The following is a 23871-nucleotide window of genomic DNA, read 5'->3' on the forward strand; positions in this document are numbered from 1 at the left end:
GGTTGAAGATATCTATGAGAAATAGGATGAGATGAAAGGACATCTGCTCGAAGTGGAGTTTCTGTCATTGTATCCACGGAACTATGACAAATTTTCAAGACTTCTTCACCAAATATAATGATCTATTGCTGCAACTCAAGGGTTGTGGAATTGACAAATCCAAGGAGGAGAGATGCCAAGTTCTCTCTATTATGTCAAAGCTCAGACCGGAATACTCCGTCTTTGTGTCTACATTTCATTCAGTAAGGCTCGCAACAGGTAAATCCTACACTATGCCTTCTCTCAAAGAGTTCATGGAGTCCCTTACTTTTGAGCAAGATAAACTCATTGGCATGGGGAAAATCAAACCTCCAAAAGCGCATGCACTTGCTGTGCATGATGGAAACCATAATAAAAATCACAGATCTGATTCAAATCAAAAAAATCAACAGCAAAAAGACAAGGGAAAAGCACATTCCCATCCAAAGAAGGAAGGGTACACCAAGCCCTTCAATGACTCCTCCGGCTCGAGAAATGAGAAAGGGAAGAAAGGAAATAGATGCACCTACTGTCAAAGAGGATTCCATCTAGAATCCTCTTGCATGAAGAAACAAATTGACCAAATGGTAGAAATCCTTCAGAAGCACAACCTTGGGGACCACATCCCTCAGGGTGCCAAGAAGAAAACTGAAGATCCGCCACATGGGAAAGGTAACAATTTTCATGCTTTAGTTGCAATTAATTCTTCCCCTGATGCATGGATTATAGATTCTGGTGCATCACATCATATGGCTGCTGCAAAGGAATTCTATTCCTCTTTGGATGCATGCAAAGGACCTCCCATCCTCATGGGAGATGACTCACCTATTGAGGTCATCGGAAAAGGTAGAGTGGAACTTTTACACGGAAGCTTTGAAGACGTGCTTCATGTTCCAAAACTTTCGGTAAACTTGCTTTCAGTTTATCAGATCACTCATTTCAGCACCAGAAAGAGAGTGGAATTCACTCCAGATGCAGTGAACATATATGACCTACATAGCAGCTCCAAAATTGCAACTGGTGAGGTAAATAATGGAACCAGACTGTATACATTTTCTGAATTTATTGAATCTGAATCCTCCTTATTGCTTACACATGCTGATGATAGTAGTAGGCTTTGGCACGAGAGGTTTGGTCACTTAAATTATAGGTATATGCAGTAGCTAAGCAAGAATGAGATGGTGGAAGGCTTGCCAAATATCAATTTCTCTAAAGGAGTTTGTGAAGGGTGTGTCATTGGCAAACATCCCAGAGAAAAGTTTGACACCGGCAAGACTCACAGAGCATCCTCTCCTCTAGATCTGATCCATAGTGATCTCATGGGGCCTTTTCCTCATCCTTCCATCAACAAAGCAAGGTATGTGTTTACATTTATTAATGATTTCTCACGGTATACTTGGGTGTATCTTCTTAGGGCCAAATCTGAAGTTTTTGCGCACTTTGAAGATTTCAAAGCACTAGTTGAGACATAGTCAGATAGAAAGATCAAATCCCTCCGTACAGACAATGGGGAGGGAATATGTTAACACAACACTTTGGAACCTTTGCCTTCAGTCCGGCATACAGTTGTAGTACACAGTTCCATACACTCCGCAGCAGAACGAAGTTGCTGAGAGAAAGAACCGATCTCTTAAAGAGATGGCTTCCTGCATGCTGCATGCTAAGTCACTACCTCGTAAGCTATGGGCTGAAGCACTTAATTGTGCTAACTACATCCAGAACAGATCTCGTCATAGGTCTGTCAAGGATCAGACCCCCTTTGAGGCTTGGAGCGGCACTAAACCAAAGGTCACCCACTTCCATGTTTTCGGCTCCCGAGCATGGGCCAGGATCCCCTCTGAAAAGAGGAAAGCTCTTGATCCATAGAGCATTGAGTGCATCTTTGTTGGATACCCTGATGGTGTGAAGGGATATTGACTCCTGATTCCCTCTACGGACAAGCTCATCATTGAGCGAAGTGTCAAATTTGAGGAAAGTCTCTCGCATGCACCTCAATCGCCGCATGCAGACACCTTTTATCTACCTCATGTCCGAGATGATGACTCAGTACACTCAGATGCAGATACAGAGCATGCAGATGCCGAGGTAGAGCATGCAGATGCAGAGACAGAGTCTTCAGATACAAATCTAGTGCATGCAAATGATGATCCACATCCAAGCCCAGATCGGGCTTCTAGTAGTGAATCATATTCCCCTGTCATAAATTAGAGAATAAGGAGCTTACATGAGATATATGCACAAGACCACCTAGCTGCTAGAAATGGTCTTGTGGGGGATAATTCTGATCTGCAGAGGACTAGCTCAGAGTTTATTGAGCCTCCTCTTGTCCTCACTGCCACTAAACCATCGCCATCCTGGCATTGTCATTTGGTTCAGTCTTCTGATCCACAGTCTTATGCTGAGGCTGTCGGGCATCCTTCTTGCGAGTTCACCATGGAGGAGGAGTATAACTCCCTCCTCGAGAACCAAAACTGGTATCTGGTCCCCCTTCCCTCAGGAAGGAAACTTGTCCGATGCAAATGGGTCTACAGGACAAAGAGTGTTGCAGATGGGCAAATCACCAGACGGAAAGAAAGGCTAGTAGCCAAAGGCTTCCAACAAGTGCATGGCATTGATTATGACGAGACCTTTGCTCCAGTAGCAAAGATGGATTCCATATGCCTTACACTTGCCATTGCGGCTGCCCAGGGATGGGAAGTACATCAGATGGATGTGAAGAATGCCTTTCTTCACGGAGACCTATCAGAGGAGATTTACATGGAGCAGCCACATGGTTTCATTCAGGATTCATCTTTGGTCTGCAGACTGAAGAAATCTCTCTATGGCCTTAAGCAGGCCCCAAGAGCTTGGTATGCAAAGATGGATTCTTTTCTCTTATCACAAAACTTTGAAAGATGTAAGTCTGATCCAAATGTTTACATGCTCAGGACACATGATTCTCTTCTTATCTTAGTTTTGTATGTGGATGATCTCCTAATCACCGACAGCTCGGCTTCAGCCATTGCTACAGTCAAGAGGGCCTTGCATGATAGGTTCTTGATGATGGACATGGGTCCATTATGCTTCTTTCTTGGTCTTGAGATTAGCCAGGATGCCACAGGCAGCAAACTCTCTCAAGCTAAGTATGCACGGGATCTCCTCAAGAGATTTCACATGACTGACTGCAAGCCAGCACCGACTCCTTTTCTATCTGGGGTCCACCTTGAGGATGGAGGTGACACTCCATTAGTTGATAGCACTCTCTACCGACAGCTAGTGGGGAGCTTATTGTACCTCACCCACTCCAGACCAGATCTCTCATATGTAGTAGGGGCAGTTTCCAAATACATGCAGAAGCCGCGTGAGCTACACTGGAATGCTGCCAAGCGCATCCTCCGATATATGTAGGGCACCATCACCTTCGGGATTCACTATGCAGCAGGCACTGCATTGAATCTCCTTGGCTTCACAGATTCTGATTGGGTGGGAGACAACATTGATCGCAAGTCCACCTCCGAATATTCACTCAGTCTAGGATTTGGCCCTATCTGTTGGTCGAGCAAGAAGCAGGCTGCTATTGCTCTCTCTTCAGTTGAGGCCGAGTACAAAGGAGTAGTCAACATCACCATTCAGGCTCTATGGCTACAGCACTTCCTCACTGAGTTGGGCGTCCAGTTCCACCAGCCCATTGTCATCTGGTGTGACAACCAGAGCACTCTCAAATTTTGCAGGGATCCAGTACAGCGGCAGCAGACGAAGCACATAGAGATCCATATGCACTACATCATAGACTTAGTACATGATCGGGTCATTGACTTGCAATTCTGTCCCTCAGTAGAATAGACTGCAAACATCTTCACCAAGACATTCACTGAGCAGAAGTTTCGCTCTCTGCGCGATCGTCTTGGAGTGAAGGACACAGTTTCTTAGCAACTGTCTTTTCTTCCTCTTTTCTTTTGATTACATTGTATTTTGAGGGGGGGGGGTTTCCCACGAGGTTTTCCCTCTTTCCTCAATTTTAGTACAAGTTGCACTGTATTTTGGGTGACCTTTGGCCTTAGTTTCCAAGGCCCATTTTCTATTTTTCCCATAGTGGTGTTGAGGGGGGGTGTTGGAACTACTACACACCTACATGCAGACTCTTAGTTAGAGCATGGGACTACATGCAAGATTCCTTTTGCATGATTTACTCCTTGATTTGCTCCTTCTTTAACTCCGCAACTAGTTAGTTCTTCTGCATGATTTACTCCCTGATTTTCTCCTTCTTTCACTCCGCAACTGGCTAGTTATCTCCGGAACTTGTTGTAGTTGTTGAGTCTTCTCATTGATCACCATTATGGTGCATTACCTTGGGATTTTCACCCAGTAATGCTATATCATGAGCATTGTAACCTATTTTCTAATGAACCATTCTTTTGTTCTTTTGATTTTCTTTTAGTGTTTTTGCTCTACAAAGCTGTGTGTTCAACCTTTACTAGCTAGATTCATCTGTGCAGGTTTTCTAACACATTTACAAATTTTTGAATGAATCAAATCTCATCAATTGTATTTAGCACATAAATCTAGTGAAATTGCCTAGTTGCTCCGTTGAATGCTCAGAGAGGCTGTTAATTTACGAATACCTCCGAAACAGTAGTCTCGACCAAATTTTATTTGGTCTCTACTCGCTCTTGATCTACTTAATGAATGCTGGTTTGATTCAGTTTGTGCGTAGACCTTGCTGATTTTTTTAACGACTCTAGTGCATTAATGGCATATACAACAAAACGACATTCGCTTCACTTGAAAAGGAGGTACGAAATAATAGTTGGAATAGCGCGTCCGCCGGCCTATCTTCACGAGGAGTCTGAGATTCGAATCATCCATAGAGATATTAAAGCAAGCAATATTTTACTAGACAATAAATACAGACCCAAAATAGCAGACTTTGGCTTAGCCAAACTCTTTGCAGAAGATCAGAGCCACGTTAACACTAGAGTTGCAGGAACTTTGTAAGAATTTACCCAACTAAACATGATAATGAATCACAATACATGAACTAGCTCCAACTCGTAGATATGCATAATTTTAGTAGACTCAAGAAATCAAGATTTCATTATGCAGAGGTTACATGGCTCCTGAGTACGCCTTACGTGGATAGCTGACAGAGAAAGCAGATGTATTCAGCTTTGGAGTGCTTGTATTTGATATTATCAGCGGAAGACAGAATCAAAGTTTGGCTCAAGATATGGAGTTTCTCATTGAAGGGGTAATCGACTGTGGACCCCATTTTTCCAGTAAAATGTTTTTAAAAATGTCCATATCCTTATGCCGAACATTTGCTAACACTTCTTTTGTTGATATTGACCAAGCAGGCATGGAAACTGTATAAATTTGAGAGAGCAATAGAAGTTATGGATCCCACATTGGAGGGCAGTTATTCGTGGGAGGAAGGGATTAGAGTGATTACAGTTGGTCTTCTGTGCACGCAAGGAGCAGCAGCTTTGCGACCTTCGATGTCCCGCGTGGTGTCGATGCTGACAAGTAAGGAGAACAGCTTCCTTCCCGAACAAGGCCTGCTTTCATAGATCTGGACTGCGCGGACGCAAGTCCCGACTAGGTTAGATGTCCTCCTGCTCCTGAGACAACATTAAGAGGTAACCGGTCATCAGAAGCTATGACACCTTCCGATATTTTTTCAGCGGTCGTTGATCCTTCATCAGGCATTCTGGAGCCCAAGTGAAGAACGTATTTCATCGGGTATTTTGAAGGCAAAGTAAGATTTTGCTAAAATCTCGTAAAAATTTTGTAAAATCTGGATTATAATTGTCGAGCCCCATAATAGTGAGTAACTGGTTTTTTTAATATGGCTAAACTTATTTCTATTTTTTTTAATGATTATTATATTTTTATGTTGTTGAATTAAGGTTTTTGTGATCCATATCAAATTTAAGTCAAAAAAAATTTTTTCCTCATAAACTTTATGTTATTCAAACTAAAAAACAAAAATTTAAGCCATTTTTTCTTTTTTCTCACATACTTTATGTTATTTGAAATAAAAACACAAAATTCCAATGTAGGCAAAATTATAATCTCAATAATCAACCCAAAATTAATATATTTTTGGGGCACAATGATTGTAAATATAGATTTTCACAAATATTATTTGTTTAAACTCATATTATCTATCAATTATTTGTTTGACCTTAAACTTGGCCATTCCCCACCTCTAAAATAACTAGCATTTGCACCTAATGTTGCAAAGGAAACGCCGTAAGGCATAGTGTGTGGAAGAATATTGAAATGTGAATGGGCTTTTGTGGGCTTTTTTGAAAGCAAGGGTCGATGATTCCGAGTTTTAATTTGAGGAAGCCATGCCGAAAACCGCTGAAATGGAATGCAGGTAGCCATAAATTATCGCATAAACTTGTTTAGAGACCTTTGTTTGTAGTTGGTAAAAATTGTGTAGTTAAAGGTGAAGGTAAACGAATGGATCCATGCGAACAACAACTGGGTATCCATATTGATTTGGATAGGGTTATTTAATAAATCATTATTCAAATGAGAAATTAAATTAATATGAAGATATATTGAAAACATGTATTATATTCATTAAAATCAATTGATTTTGTTAACAAAATATGTTAAAACCCATTGACAATGAATTGGTTGTGAGGACATAAACTATCAAAATGGTATTTGATCCTGTTCCTTGTCATGGCCTTAACCCCAGATTTATCCCTCCTTGAAACATGATAATATCCAAGGAATGATGGTCTCCCTATGAAATTCTATAAGGGTTTCTAAGACACCATTGGGAAACCTTTTAAATGTGTGCTTGGAAGCTCTTCATCTAGAACCACTTGCAGAGCAAACAAATGCATGCATCATCAATATAAACCACAACTCGGCCAACAGGAACTCAATTAATGATCCCAGGCTAATCATTCTACTTTGCGTGGCTTACAGGACTCCTGCAGAAGCATTAACCACAAAAAAATTAAGCTTGAAAACTATCTAGTACCAACACTACCCTCGGACATATCCTAGCTCGATGTGGTGTCCACTGATTGTGCTTTGGCAATGCCAATTCTCGATCCAATCAAGGATGAATCATCACATTCCATTGTAACGTTTGGGATAGAAGCAAGTCACCGAATCATGATAAATCAATGTACAAATCTAAGTTGCTGTAGAAACTCATGCAGATGTATAGTATACAATATTTTCTAGTGCCATTTGCTTATTAGTCTCTAACTTCAACTTCTTATCAGGATACTAAATCAAGGATTATGCTTCTAAAAAATTTGAAGTAGCTATGAAAAAGATTAATGAGAACACAGTTCTACTTTATTCTTCTAAAAATCCTTATCAGGCTAAGCGAATATACATCTAATTTATGCATTTCAATTAACCATCAAACTATTTTACAATAGCTCTTTATTTTTCTACAAAACTGGCTTCAATGTATGGAGCAAAGTAAAAAAGGAAGAAAATGAAGTAACAATTTTAGAAAGAGGAAAATTTAGAACGTGATAGGATGTTGAAAGCCAAATGTAAAATAACAACGTCTTATTTGATATCTATAAGCTTATTCATCCCAGGGGAAGCTCTCAGAGATGGATTTTGACCTCGTCAACTTCTTGGTCCATAAGAATTTCATATGGCCAGTAAAACCACATGAGCTATCCTAAAAATTTCAAACTGTTTATATATAACGCATAGGAAATCTAATTCATGTCTAGCAGGACTCTTTTACAATGCTCAACCCTGTGTCAGAAACTTAAATTTAATCATACTATCATCCATTCTCACTATTGCATGTCACTTGTATCTGAAAGGCTATCTGTTGTTTTAAATGTGGTACAAATTATATTACAGTTCACAAGCTACCTGCCACATGGTCCTGGCCCTATATATATATATATATATATATATATATATATATATATATATATATATATATATATATATATATATATATATATATATATATATATATATATATATATATATATATATTAATGCTAATGGTGGGTTTCTGGGACAACCCATAGATGTATCCTGATAGTGTTAACTTAGTATACAACTATTGTAAAAAGGGAAATAAAAACAACAACTGCAAATTAGTTAATATCATATTTAGCTTGCAACTGCTTGCTATATAGTAAAAAATGGCTATTGTCAGATAAAGGTAGTGAGAAACAACTGCAAATTCAATAACAGAACAGAGATTAAACTGCATGCAAGATGATCTGAGAACGAGTGGTAAAGAAAAAATTACCAACACTTTCTCCAAGGTGCATAGATATCGAATTCAGTTGTGCCCTGTTCTCATAAAGGCACTGAACAGCTTGCCTCGAACTTACAATTTCTTTTGCCAAATTCTGCCCAAGAAAATTTTGACTCATCAAAGATAAGCGCAAAGCCTGTTTCCTGAGTACTAGCAACCTTGCTAATGTTCTTTAGTCACAAACATGATATCATTAAATTTAGAAATTGTACTAGAGAGAGATATAACAAGAATTGTTACTAGAGGTTCAACCCAAGATACATAAAAAATGATGGAAAGCAGTGCATCAGCCAGCGTTCAGTGCAAACACACCTCACAAGATCAATACTAAATCTGTAGCATTGGATGCCATGTGATGTCAATAAAATGAAGCCAGGCAAACGATTACTCATATAGACAATAAAATCATAATTGCAAAAATTAAAGCTATAATGTCACAGTAATAGAGAATCTAAAGATTTGAAACACAAGCATGTGTGCTTGGAAGCTCTTCATCTAGAACCACTTGCAAAGCAAACTAATGCAGACATCATCAATATAAACCACAACTCGGCCAACAAGAACTCAATTAATGATCCCAGGCTAATCATTCTAGTTTACGTGGCTTACAAGACTCCTGCAGAAGCATTAACCACAAAAAAATTAAGCTTGAAAGCTATCTAGTGGGCTGGAGAAATTCATCAAGAAGATCTGCTCCTCAAGATTGATTTGATAAAATCTTACTCAGATTAGAATGGTATATTATTTTAGATATGATGACATGGATTGGTATCCTAAGGTCAAAAAAGCAATGAGGTACAACATTGAGAACCTAACCAATCAAGTGACCCCCTTGTTTCTGGGACAACCCATAGATGTATCATGATAGTGTTAACTTAGTATACAACTATTATAAAAAGGGAAATAAAAGCAGCAACTGCAAATTAGTTAATATCATATTTAGCTTGCAACTGCTTGCTATATAGTAAAAAATGGCAATTGTCAGATAGTTATTCCCAAGAAAGAAGGGAGAAAACCCCAGGTTCTTCTACATCATCCTCCAGAAGAAGTTATACATGTAGTGCTTGATCTGATACCATAGCTACCTTAATCTAGGCAATGATTTGAAAAAAAATGATGTTGATTACAATCAAAATGAGAAACCATAACCCAATTAGAGCATTCACAATATCTCTAGAGGACACTCTTTTTGAAGGGACTTCGTCACAAGAAAGGAAGATGGGCACTCATGTTGATACAAATAAATAATGACAAATGAACTAATCTGCTGACAAATGAATGATAAGTCTTCTGTGTTGAGATATCTTTTATATGAGACACGATATAATTGTTTCCATCACACTATAATTTCAGTTGTTTCAAATATAAAATCCTCTCGTAAATATTTTTGTGGTGTCAATCATATCGTCATATTTTCAAATTTATCATATTGTCATTGTTCTTGTTTTTCTGAAAAGTTGTCAAACATGGTTGATAACTAAATTTTAAAGACTCGAGAATTTTAAAATGTTTATTTTTTAATTAAAATAAAAATATATCAGAAAAGGAAAATCCCTACAAATATCAAAGCTACCAGCAATATAATAACACAAACAAAAATATTAAAAATATAACAAATCAAATCAAACATATCATCTACATTACAATTATCCATATATATATTCTTTAAAATGTAAATTTAAATTGTTTTAAATAACATAAATCCGCTTCAAACAGATCTCAAACTCTCCAAATAAAAAAACTGAAAAAAGAGACAAGAATTCAAAAGGTAAGAAGATCTGAACAGATGCACACATATATATCATTTAAAATGTAAATATCATTTGTTCCTATATTATTTGAGGCTGTACCTGCAACGAAATGTTGGGTTGAAGTTGAGGCTGTAGCTGCAGCCGGAGATGTACCAACCAGAGCCGCTGCAATTTACCGCACCCGCCAATTTAATCTCGAATAAATATATATTGTGCCTTGTTCCTTTCATAAAGATTCATAAGTGTAACATGTATTCATAATGGAACATAGAGCACTACACCGCTACTTCACGCTGAAATGAAATTATGGATGAAAAGAAAAAAATTGGGAAAAACCAATGCCCATTTCAAAGATGAAAAACCTTTGGATGGGAAAAAACCTAAGTAAACAAAAATGCCGACCAAAAATAAATAAATCAATAGGCTCGTTTAGTGTGAACTTTAAGTTGAATAGCTTTCATTTTATTGAAAAGCCCAACCATAGCTAAACCCTTCCAAGAACTATATTCATCCAATCCCCTTTAGCAGCTATTATCAGCACATAAGACATCCCATTATGCAAATATTTATTAATAAAGAATTATTTAAATAGGTATACATATTCAAATTAGAGAACAAAAATCATAAAATAAGCATACCTGCTTGACCATTCTAGATTAGTCATAAAAAGAATCCAAACCAGAGGACTCTCTTCTCCTCGCCCATTTCTTTAAATCCTGCCAAAAAAACAAATCGACCAACCAAAATAATGTGCACATACAAAAATATAAAAATAAGAAATCAACCCCAAAACTACAAACAACATTAAAAGAGAATGGACTGTAAAAGCCAAGATGCATGGTCATGCACAGAAAAATATGAAAAAAAGAATTAACAAATTAACCAGCAACACAGCCTGCGAATAACATAACCTCGCCCAATCTCTACCCATGTTACCCGCATCCTTGACCCTTAGCAACCTAATGCCCTGTCTAGCTTTCCTTTGGTGGGCTGCCAGTCAAAGTACATTTCCATGCGCATGTAACCATGTGTAACAGAGAATTGAAGCCTAGAAGCGCGCATGGGTAACAAAGAATTTCAGCGTTTCAATTTTCAACAACACAGCAGTGAGCGGAGGTGAAGATTTTCTGACGGATAGATCTAACTCTGAGTACCAAGCTGAGGTTGAGCTTATTGTTGGTTCCGTCTGGAGGCAAGAATTGAATCGAGCATAGAAGGCATTGTGTTAAGAACAATAACGGCCCCTGCCAGTGTAACTGCGAAATGCATTTCAGGGATGTTGGAAGCCACCATAGATACCTGCATATATGCAACGACACAACGAATAAGATTAAAAATTAAGATTCATTCTGCTCTACTCTGTTGGGTTTGAAAATGAACATCATAAAAGATTTCCTTCCAATACTTACAACATTCCCACCCCTCGCAACACATTGCAAGCATAGAAAACAGAGGCGACAACGCTAGTATTTGTGAAACCTCTGGTCTGGTATTGCAGACCACAGAGGTGGAGTCTCCATCTTATTACACAATGGAAAATCTTTCGATGAAACGAATTGGGGATAAACCAATATTCCTCCATTAGAGAAAATCTACAAACCAGGCGCTACAACTTTAGAAAAAATAGGAAGGTGAATTCATCCAGAATTGAATAGCTAGTTGTATGCATTTAACAAAATTGAATCAATTTGTTATATAAAAAAAAAAAGACACACCGAGACTATACAAAATTTTACCACACACCTTCTTAATTATGTACCAATCAGGGCCTGTGAAGTTTGCAGCAGTTGCAGGAGGCAATAATCCTATGGCGCCATACCAAGACATGGGTAGTCTCTGTTTGCCATAGCCATAGATTATGCAACCTAATTAACAACTTGAAAAAGGCCGATCCCAACCTTCTTAATTATGTACCAATCAGGGCTTGCGAAGTTTGCAACAGTTGGAGGAGGTAATAATCCTATGGCACCATACCAAGACATGGGTAGTCTCTGTTTTCCATAGCCATAGCTTATGCAGTCTAGTTAACAACTTGAAAAAGGCCGATCCCAAATCAAATTTGTTCCTGCTCATCTCACTCATTGGGCTGATATAAATTTGAACATATATAACCAGAAAAGCAAAGAGACGCAAATAAATTTATCTACTCTACCTGGGATTCAATCCTTGCGCACACCTGTGGATTCGAAAACTGATGCTGGTACCAATACCAATTCATATTTAAGTTTAGCCTGGAAATTCAATAACACTTGAGCAGAGCGAGCCAATTGCTTGAAATTACAAAATTCATATTAAATCCTGTAATGTACGTCACTTACCAAGCCAATCTAAAATCTGTATTAAGGTTAACCCAACAAAAAGAGATGAGATCACATGTACATACATTTGCATACCTGGGATTGAGAAGGATGTGGGTGGATATCTCCTCATATATATATAGCTGGAATTGAATCTCTTGGCCCCTGCTAATTAAAAATTGAATTGATGTGACGTCTGCCTTCACCTCCCACACAACACATACAAACCGCATACCAAATGGCACAACACAACACATACAAAACCAGACCAGGCAAAGTTCAGACCGACCAAACCAGACACACACAAACATGACAAGACATGGAGCTCCAAGAGTCATACAGACGAGACCGGCATATAAAATAAGCGACCATGGGAGGAGGAGGAGAGGGAATGAAAAAGGTAGAGATTCAGACCAGAGTTGCAAATAAATATTGGTTGGATTCAACGGTCCTGCGAATAACATAACCTCGCCCAATCTCTACCCATGTTACCCGCACCCTTGACCCTTAGCAACCTAATGCCCTGTCTAGATTTCACTTGGTGGGCTGCCAGTACATTTCCAAGCACATGTAACTATGGGTAACAAAGAATTGAAGCCCAACAACGCGCATGGGTAACAAAGAATTGAAGCGTTTCTTTTTTGGGCAACACAGCAGCCAGCGGAGGTCAAGATTTTCTGACAGATGGATCTAACTCTTAGGTACCAGGCTGAGGTTGAGCTTATGGTTGGTTCCGTCTAGAGGCAGGAATTGAATCGAGTGCAGTGCATGCTTGCCAGATGCCAAACGCGATGCGCGGCGAGGGATAATGAATCGAACACTTCGAATCAAACGGTGAATATTAATTCTATCGTCTAACAACAAAATCAATGGCTCAAGAAGGTACAAAATGGCACTGGAGGGGAGTCCTTCCCAGAGGAACACCTTACGACATAAAAATATACTCAAAAATACATAGTTACTACATCTATCTCATAAAGAATTTCTCAATAATTTTCCTGAGATACAGAAATATGCATAGACTAAAACTTTACTAACCGTCAGTCTTAAAAGAAACCATAATTCTAATTCCAGATTACAAAACAATTACAAAACCCGTCATTATGTTCTAACTTTTATTACCTTTACATTCATTCAAAACAATATAACAAACGTAATAAATAGTTATAAATAATAGATAAAAGTTAAGTTATTTTTAAAATTGTGCAATACATGTCTAACAATAAGACTTCAAAATTGAGAATCAATATTATTTGACAAAAATAATTAAAAAAATATATATACATTAAAAATTAAAAATAAAAAGTTTGAAAATTAATTATAATAAAAAGTCAAAAAAAATTGAAAATTAATTATAATAAGAAGTGAATATTAACTCATATGCATTAATAATATACGTGTGTTTTTTAATCTTTTTATTAATAAAAAAATAATAATAGTAATTTAAGTATAAATGAATTTCCTTCATAAATTTAAATACATGTAACATTATTATTTTACTAATATTTTATATATTATTAATTAAAATAATCGTTTGATTAAAAAAAATTAAAATGGATATGTAAGTAAAAATTTTAAATGCATAATTCATTATAAGATTAAAATGTCTTATTATAAGTTTATGGGGTCTTGTATAGACAGTGATTAAGTGTTCTGTTAAGGTATTCTTTGATGTGAAGTCATTAGTGTACATGATGAAGATATAATCCCCAAACTTTAAAAAAAATGCCAACCATAAAACCTTAACATTAAGATTTAATAATATTTTAAATAAAAAATTTAAAATTATTACAAATAAGAAGTCAGTGATTAACTCATCATTATAGGCGTAACACTACACTCATACATGTTATAAATTTAAAGGAGAGTTGATAATTGTCCCTACCCACCTGAGTTTTTGTTAATAACCGTGAATACAAACAAAATGGTCAGTAGTTAATCGAGAAGAGTGATTGCGTTGAGCTATAACTTATCAAATGAAATCTAAAATTCAAAAGAACAAAGAACTAATATATATAATAAAACTTGAAAGAAATAAAAAAATAGAAGCATTTACATATTAGTATATATAGTAAAAATAAAGAAGTATTCATAGAAGAGATAATTGCTATCTACACATGAAAAATAGTTCACATGCCATAATTTGGGGCCTCCAAACTTTGGCTTGTACATAGAAAAAGCTCACTAACTATTGGAACTCACAGCGATATATATTAGAATAAAAATTGGTAGAGAGGCTACTTAAAAAGTTTTATATATATACAAATGATCTCGTAATTTCTATTCCATCTAGTTATTTATACCAATCAAAATGCAATAAACTGAGCTTATTCCTATGGAATAACTACACACTAATCTGGCTTTCGCACATAGTTAAGTTGATCCTTGAGAAGAGTGATTGCGTTGCCAGTCACACATTTTAGAAGAAACGTGAACTTTTCCCTATTGTTGCATTACCTTCCTTGTTGACATGGCTTTGACCAGGGCGTTTTATTCTAGATTATGCGGATCCAATAGGTATTTCACCACTTCATGAAAACAATGATCAGAACCCATATTTTTGTTTTACCCAAAAACAACCATTTGATGTATCTTCTGCAAAATTCCTAACAATAGATTGGCGACATTGCTGACATTGTAAAAATTATTACCGTTGCAAAATTAGATGCTCCCTCCTCAGAAGTGAAACAAGGTGCAAATAGATAGTCTTCAGTACACTTCCTCAAATGACGCGCAAAACCATTCAAGTTACCCGGCTGCTCTGCCGCCCATAAATGCAACATCTATCACTCATTGAAGCGAAGAGAAACAATAGAACCACATAGGCGAGTCGATTATAAAACAAAACCTTGCCAAATGGTAAAACACCTAAAAGCAAATGAAATTATCTAGCATAGAGAAACTTCCTGAAAAGACATAGTTGAGTAAGAAGAAAATTCATTTTAGTGGCGTGTAGGAATGCTGGATTGTACCCCACTAAAAGTGATTTTTTATTAATAAAAAACAGGTAATGAAAAGGTTTTCCTGATTCTACCCTAACTAAACATTGTGCCTGCTCCGAACAAGGTAGTCCATCAAGAAATTGATAACTTGAAATAGAACAACTACCTCTATTCCTTGAAGGCTCTATTTGCATGGCCGATATGTAGACTGGTCTCAAATTTTACAAGAGCAATACATTAAAGATGTAAGAAACTACTTAACGCTATTTTATAAATAGGAATCTACCTCAATTTAGGGCGGAAATACAGGAACAGAAGACCTAAATCTCCCTTACAGGAATCTTGAGAAGCCCGAAATTGCTCACTGTAGATTTCCTGCGTCATGGCGGATCTTCGCGGCAAGCCAGCGTCCATGATGGGCTTGCGTTGTCTGGCCGGTGGTAGAAACAAATGTTAAGGGGATGGGGACGCCTGAAGTAAGGCCAATGCGACACGGCGACGGCCTCGCATGTGATCACAAGTTCTACGAACGGGCCCTACTTTGCAATGTACTCCTCAGTGCATGAACCCACAGGTCTCCTCTCTTTAAATCAGCCCAGAAAGGGGGCCTCAGCAGGAACGTCACAATTGCAATGAAGTTTTGCATGAGTGGTAAAAGTATCATCTGTAATTTGCCATGGAAGAGCGTTATGGAGGTGGGAAAGAGGGACCACGGAGGGCTCTTTTCCAAGGGAATTATTTGTGCAATCTGGTTGCCTTGTTTCGCCGCGTGAGATTCGAACGGGCGACCAGCGTCTGTGCGCGAAGTCGGGTGGTAAAATTGGCTGCGGATCTGTCCATGGCCATGACGACAAGATGTCGAACCCAGTGGAGCCGGGCTATCGTTCGCAAATACGTTTCCAGGCTCAAGAAAACCCGGCAACACAGCAACACAGCAGCGAGCGGAGGTCAAGATTTTCTGACAGATGGATCTAACTCTTAGTACCAGGCTGAGGTTGAGCTTATGGTTGGTTCCGTCCTTCCAGAGGCAGGAATTGAATCGATGCCAGATGCGATGCACGGCCACATGGCACATGCGATGCGCGGCGAGGGAGGGATAATGATTCGAAGTGGGAGGGATAATGAATCGAACCCCTCAATCAAACGGCTAATATCAATTCCATCGTCTAACAACGAAATCAAGGGCGCAGGAAGGTACAGAGTGGCACAGAGTGGCACCTGAGGGAAGTTCTTCCCAGAGGAACGCCTTACGGCGTAAAAATAATAATGAACTTTCGTCACTATTGATTATTTGTTTGACCTTAAACTTGGCCATTCCCCACCTCTAAAATAAAAATAATAATGAACTTTCGTCACTATTGATTATAGGAGGTTTGAACTTATATTATTTATTTGCCATTACAGTTTGCCATTCCCCAAATCTAAGACATTACAGTTTTCCATTCCCCAAATCTAACATCAAAATAAAGATGACTATTGGTTATAAGATTCCGCTTTTCCTTGGTTATACAAGGCACGCTATAACGTACCACTAGTTGTTAAGCAATTACGCTGGTCAAAGTGGTATTTAGTTTTAATTTCTATTTAATTTTGTTTTTAATTTTAAATTACTTTTTTTTAATTATTTAGATAAATATAAAGACAAATTTGACCCCCAAAAAAATAAAAACAAAATAATTACTTAATTTTGTTTTTAATTTTAAATTAGTTTTTTTTTTTTCTAAATTATTTAGATAAATATAAATCAACCATTGTCTAGTAATTAGGTATATAATTAGTATTCTTAAATTTATTTAAACTTAATTATGAGACATCATTAATTAAGTTGATAGGCTTTTTATGGTGAAGTTTCTTTTTACGACACTGTAATAGATTTGTCGGCCTCCAAAAAATATACCATTTCAACGGTGTGATTGACAGTTGGCCTTCGATCTCTGATATGTTCCGCCTGAGGTTCTTTGACTCTTAATAACCATACTCCAACCACATGGTGGAGTATGACATCATGATTGTGGAAAGGACATTACGTCATAAAGTGAGTGAGCGGTGTCTTCTAGGGCTAAGCCCTTTAACTTGGGAAAGGGGGTTGATTCTTTAGAATACTGCGCTACAAATTGTTCCGATGTGTAACACATGGGACCACATCACATGCATTTGGGCCTTTATAATATCGCAGAATTACAATCGTCGATTTCACAATATAGCATTTGGTTGCAGTCCTAAAACTTGCGATCTCCGATGAGTGATGTAGCCTGATCTACGTGGAGAGAAAATTAGTGAAGCCCCTCCGAGGGAAATTTTATCACATAAAACCCATGTTAACCCTTCCCGCCTAACTTTACATGAAAACCTTTATTAACCTATGTCCGCCCAACTTCATGATTTAGATAGACGGAACAAATATTTAAACTGTCGTCACCCTTTAGATGCGCCGATAGCCCTTGATTCCTTTGAACTCTTTATGACTGTAGCACTAGTCGACGGAGTCTCTATCGATGATTTCCAATTAGAGGTGTAACCTTGGTGCACGACATGTTGATTCGTCGATTTCCGATCGTTGATCACCTTCTACATTCGGGCCTTGGTCCCGTGGCTTTCTATGTGACTGCAGTCTAGCCCCCATATCAAAGCCCTTCAATCGGAGGTTATCAATCAGAGGTTTCACTTCGATAAACAATATGCCTGAACCTCTGAACGCTGATCTCTCATATGTGAGACCATCACTGCCATGTATTTTCCATGTGTCACTTTTTTAATAATGCCACGTGCCGTCCTTTTTCAGCCTATTGTTAGCCTTGAAACTGTCGAATCTACCTACCACATGTCAACCCTGTTGGCACATTGTGATGACGTTAGCCTCCTCGTGTCACTTTTCACAACCAATTGCTCGCTGCAACACGTCCCTTAACGCATCTAGTCGCTATTTTCCGCGTGTCTCTTATCGAATCGAATCTTTTTGCTACCACGTGTCCCTTTGGGAGGAGAGAGAAAAGGCTCAAGCTTCTTTGGTTTTGCAGACAAATCCTTTATTAATTTGTTATTGTCCATCCCAACACTTTAACACTAGCGACCCATTTTTGACGGTTTCATCACATATCGCAACTCGTAATGTCAACACTTTTAAAATGTGGCCCATTCTCGGAAAGTTCCACTTGAGAGCAAATGCGATGTTCTATTGAATTCTTTTTCATACCTCTGGATGGTTTGGATATCGAAACGAATAGCAATCTCCGAAGTCGGAAGTTGGAACTTGAAAAAATAGGGCATTTGGAGGTCGACAAGGATCACTAGTTATCTAAAACCGATAAGGCAGTGACACCTCAGACCTGTGGGACATTCATGTTGGTCTATTGGTCGGACGAACCTCTTTATAGAGTTATATCATACTAATAACATCGTGGAAATTCTTTTCGAAATCCCTGATACATGTAGCATTGGTCCTATATAATAATAAACAAATATCTAAATTCTGAATCTCCGAACTGTGTTATGGACCTCCAACCACTAATATGCAACCTCGATTGTTTTATCATACCAAACTTAAATGTGAAATCACATCCACCCCTTATCGTAGCTTTTAGGATACGACCTCCGATAAGATCCACTATCTCTGCACATATCTTTCTCTCGCTGTCTATTTTATTCATTAATTACCGTTGGTTATCCGACTATGTGCATTTACTATCGTTTTATTCTCCCTCATACGAAGATTGTATGTTTTACACCCTTGTACAGAGGAAAATTAATATGATCGCTAAACCTTTTATTTTCACAGATTTCCAAAATATTTCTTTTGGTGTCAAGGTTTCAATGCCCGAAAACTACGATATATATTTAATCAATATGCCACAATTTTTTAATGATTGCAACTTAAAACCTCTACATGCATCTTGGTCTTGGTGGCTACTCTATTCATTAATCTAATTAATGGATCGACCATGTGCGCTTTTTTTCTCGTTATTCTCACTCGCACGAAATTGATATGTTTTATGCCCTTGACACTTTACTATAAGTGTTTAATCAAATGAGCCACATTGATATGTTGGATCGAATTTTCAACTTGTAGGATTTCAGAAAGGATTCTTCACATGTCAAAGTTTCAAAATCCTGAAACTCCCATGTATATTTAATCAATATGTCACATTTTCCTTTAATTAAGGTTTGAAACTTATCCACACATCCTGACATCGAGGGTTCTATTCAATAATCTAAGTAATGGTCTGCCTATGTGCATTTATTCTCACTTTTGTCTCACTCGGACGAGCATCCCTATCATTATCTTTGTCATTGGTAACCCCCCGACCTCTGCTACATGTCCTAAATTTTATTTATTACTCCCTCTTCTTATCTGGTGGATGGGTGTGTGCTCTATTTAACCGCTTCACGCCACACAATTCTACTGAATTTTCATGTTGCATTTTATGTTGGTGATTTTGTGCTATTGTTGGTTTCTTGTTGTTGCTACTGCACATCGTGTTGTTGCCTTCAACCGGATAAATGCCCCAAAATTTCAATAACAAATAGGTGAGAATATAGAACCTACAAACCATATCGTCTTCTACACTCAAATGGAAAGTATCAATGTTTTCATACTGCGTATATAGCTTAGAATATTATGTGTGTTGTCATGACGTACAACACACCCTTCTATGCTTAAACATTTCAATTTTCTTTTCCCCTTACCTTTGACTATTGGCAACAATCTAAATTGTAAATCATTCTTCTTCCATTTGGCTCCAAGTATGCCAATCCTGTGAACGATCATGCTCACTACTTTACTTCCACTTCTCTTCCAATGTTGACAACATTTTACGAGCTTTCACCTTTTAGGACACCTCCTTTCCTCATCATCATGGAGTTTTCCTTGACAGTGAATGCCATCACTTTGTTGCTCGCTTGCTCTACAACGATCCAACCATTGCTCCAAATCGTTGAACTCAACCTTCTTGCTTTCAAAAAAACATCATCCCAATGCTACCACATTTCCCTCTCCGACGGTACCTCTCAGTACAAAACTTTGCTTATGTCTGCTTACAATGGCCATGTCGTCTCTAGTGCCCTTTAATTGGGCTCACTTATCATTCTCAAAGAAGTTAGTTGCACTTTTTTGCAAAACAATGTGTATGTTCACTTTTCACCATATTCTTGATGTTTTTCTGTTCCTTCCCTCTCTCTGCCATTGTCACCCCAACTAATGCCACATTTCTTTTCTCTTTCTTTCCTTTTCTTCAGGATTGCAAATTAGTGAACTGGAAGTTCTCGAATGTCATACCAACCAGGCTCTTCAATGTCACACGCCCCCACCTCATCTACTACTGCTTCGACACATGATTCTACGTCATCATCAACTCAGTTGTCCTCCGCTATGCCTACTGTCATTCCATTCATGGTGCTAAGCCCCTATCGTAAACAATGGTCGATCCAGGGTAGGGTGGTTGGAAAAACCTATGTTCGCTCCTACAACAATGCTCGAGGCTCTAGAAAGTTCTTTGGATTTGACCTCGTTGATTCTGTCAATGATATAATCCATCTCTCTAACTTCGGTGATCTGGTAGGTTCTTTGCATGACCTTGTCCAAATTTGGAAGCTTTACATGGTTTCAAATGGCACTGTGAAACCAACAAACACAAATTACAACCATCTGGATAGCAAATGGGAAGTCTCCCTCTCTACAACTTTTGTTGTTGAACATTCCTTAGATGATGTTCTGACAATTCCTATCCACCGTTTCCATTTTAAATCTATAGATGAAAATAGATCTGCAAGCCTTGGCTCAATTGTCGACATCATTGGCATTGTCAGGTCCACTTCTCCAACTTCCACCATTCATTGAAGAGATGGCTCTAAAACACCTAGGAAAACTCTCAACTTGGAAGACATGTCTCATAGTATCGACATCACCCTATGGGAGATCATTGCCACACCTTAGGCAAGCAACTCGTTGAACTCGCCTCTTCTGGTGCTTCAACCGTGCTTGCAATCAAAGGGGGTTGCATAGCCGAATTTAATGGAAGAACTATTGGGACTATCTCGACCACTGGCCTCGTGCTAGATTCCGTCATTCCAGAGACTTAGAAGATGCAATCATGGTTTCATCAAAGAGAATGTTTGGTGTCTTCACCATCGTTAAGTTGAAAATTCTTGGGGTCTTCCAAGCAGGGCAACCCACAACATACAATTTAGCAAAAATTTAGGGAAATCCAAATTAAAATTGTCAAGTTTCAAGATGTTGGGTGTAAACCAATTTTTAATAGTGTTGAATTTATGAAAACAACATTAAAGATCAATTACGAAAGCAACATTTTGCCTTATGGAAAATTTACCAGCTAGGTAGACAACGCCCATTTGTAGGCCCTGCCGGGTAAGAGCGATGGAAAAAAAGATAAAATCTTTAATCAACTCCTTGCCAGTTATCGTTAATGTTTGTATGTTTATGCGTCTCTCAACTGCTGATCCTCACACTAATTTTGTTTGGGATTATTGTGGGAATATAAAATATACAAACTGTAGTGCCTTCCAGAGTAGTCTGAACCAGGTCATGGACCCACTGGTGACCAACGTCTATCCCAGTGGATACAATGTATCATCTATTTTTGTGGAGGACAACATAATTTGTTCAGTTTATGGGCTTGTCCAATGCCAGGGAGATTTAAACCCTTCTAATTGCCAACAATGCACATCTACGGCGAAATCAAGGCTGCTTCAGGGATGCCATAACGCTGAACCTGGATTTATTCAATTGGACAAATGCTGCTTACGTTACGACAATTTTCAGTTTTATTCCGATGATATTGAGACTGGACCAATGAATGTTCTTTGCGGCCCTACGAACAACAGTCAACCACAACTATCCCCATTAGATATTAGAAGCATGTTGTTCAATATTACCATGAAAGCTACACAGAATCCAACAATTTTTGTTGCAGATTCAGTCTCTAGATCTTATAGTTTAATGGAGATTGTTTACAGTATGGCACAATGTTGGAAAGATCTGTTTTCAGCAAACTGCAGATTGTGCCTAACTTATGCCGTGGCAAATATATTCTCATGCCCAGCTGGAACTCTGGGAGAATGATCAGGCTTGAGGAGTTGCTTTTTGAGTTTAATGCGATTGTAATTTGAAATTAATTTGATTATAGATTCAGGAATATTTTAAAATTTTGATTTTGGAATATTGAAAATTTTAGAAACTTGAAATTAATTTGATTATAGATTCAGAATATTTTAAAATTTTGATTTTGGAATATTTTGAAAATTTTATATTTAGTTGGCAAAGATGAAATTAATTTGATTATAGATTCAGGAATATTTTAAAATGTTGATTTTGGAATATTTTGAAAATTTTACATTTATTTTTTTTAATATTAGGAAAACAATTCAGTTGTCAAACCAACAGTAGGGATAGCCATTATTGGTGTTATGGGTTAATGTAGGTTGATTCATCACTGTTATTTGTTATTCAAGGAAAACCATATTAAGAATTACTTACAAGTAATAGGTAAAAAAATAAACTTTCACTCTTTCTATTTCCTTAGATTCAAGAGAGATGAACTCTTAACCAAACACAGTTGATTTTAGAGCATGAAAATTTTACATTTAATTACTTTTCATTAAATATTTCCAAAATATTCCAAAATCTCTCATAAAAAAAATTCAAAAAAAATAATAACTATTTTTGTGAATTAAACTATTGCGAATTTGCTAATAATTTTTTTCCACTGTAAATTTTATGCAAAAAGCAAAAGATATAAGGTGTTGGGGATAGCTTTGGTCTTAGTAGCCGCTGCGATTGGATTAATTGCATCCATAAAGATATGGAAGTGGATTTTTTTCTCTCATTTGAAATGTTGGGAACAGAATTCTGGAACCAGAGGTCTTTAAGTTGCTACTTCATTCTCTTAAAGATTTAAGATGTGTCCCATTAACTTTTTCTTTTCAGTGCTTTGAAACAATTTATTATGATGCCTGAGTATTATGTGAAATAGTTATTCAAAATTCAAATAAATGTCATGTGATAGTTTTCTCAGGTGAGAGAGGAGAATTTACCTTATTGCCAATGATAGTGAATCCAGAACTCATTATGAATTATGATATTGTGAGAGAGTGTAACGAATAAAATATATAAATAATATAAATATAATGTAAAAGATAATAATCATAAATAATAGTTAGTTAAGCTAGTAATTAGGTTGAAGAGACATGTTTAATAGTACATGACTCTTCATGAAGAGACACTTGCTTGGTATATAAGCAAGCCTCTCGTTCTCATTCGTAAATCATTTCATTTTTATTTAATATAATATTTATATCCTAAATGGATATCTTGACATTCTAAGACTTTTGGAGTAATTAGTTTATAGAAGGAACTTTGTTTGCTTCATTTGGTATCAGAGCCACGTTTGGCTGATCACCAGGCCTTTGGCTATCAACCTATCATCAACTTTGTTGTTGTAATAATTGAAGCGTTTCACCACACATTGGGAGATTCTCCATTTTTTAGGTCTTTGGCCATTTGCTACTATTTAAAAAAAATAAAATAAAAATACTAAAGAATAAAGAAAAAGGGTATATAAGAAAAAAAGGAAAGGAAATAATATATTCCGAACAAACAA

General features: G+C 37.4%; 1 protein-coding gene across 1 annotated transcript; it reads left to right on the forward strand.

Moving 5' to 3' along the window:
• Positions 1 to 21629: 21629 nt before the first annotated feature.
• On the forward strand, positions 21630 to 22334 carry LOC149210299 (plasmodesmata-located protein 5-like). The gene has a single exon (XM_089398921.1). It carries the CDS (start codon positions 21630 to 21632, stop codon positions 22332 to 22334), a length of 705 nt encoding a protein of 234 aa, XP_089255047.1.
• Positions 22335 to 23871: the final 1537 nt, after the last annotated feature.

Source organism: Pinus tabuliformis, chromosome 1_2 (genome assembly GCF_031772625.1).
Source record: "Pinus tabuliformis cultivar Carrire ecotype Pingquan chromosome 1_2, CPIR1, whole genome shotgun sequence".
Taxonomy (NCBI): domain Eukaryota; kingdom Viridiplantae; phylum Streptophyta; class Pinopsida; order Pinales; family Pinaceae; genus Pinus; species Pinus tabuliformis.

Coding starts and splice junctions, on each gene's coding strand:
- LOC149210299 (XM_089398921.1), top strand. CDS start 21,630: ATGGAAAAAAAGATAAAATCTTTAATCAACTCCTTGCCAGTTATCGTT.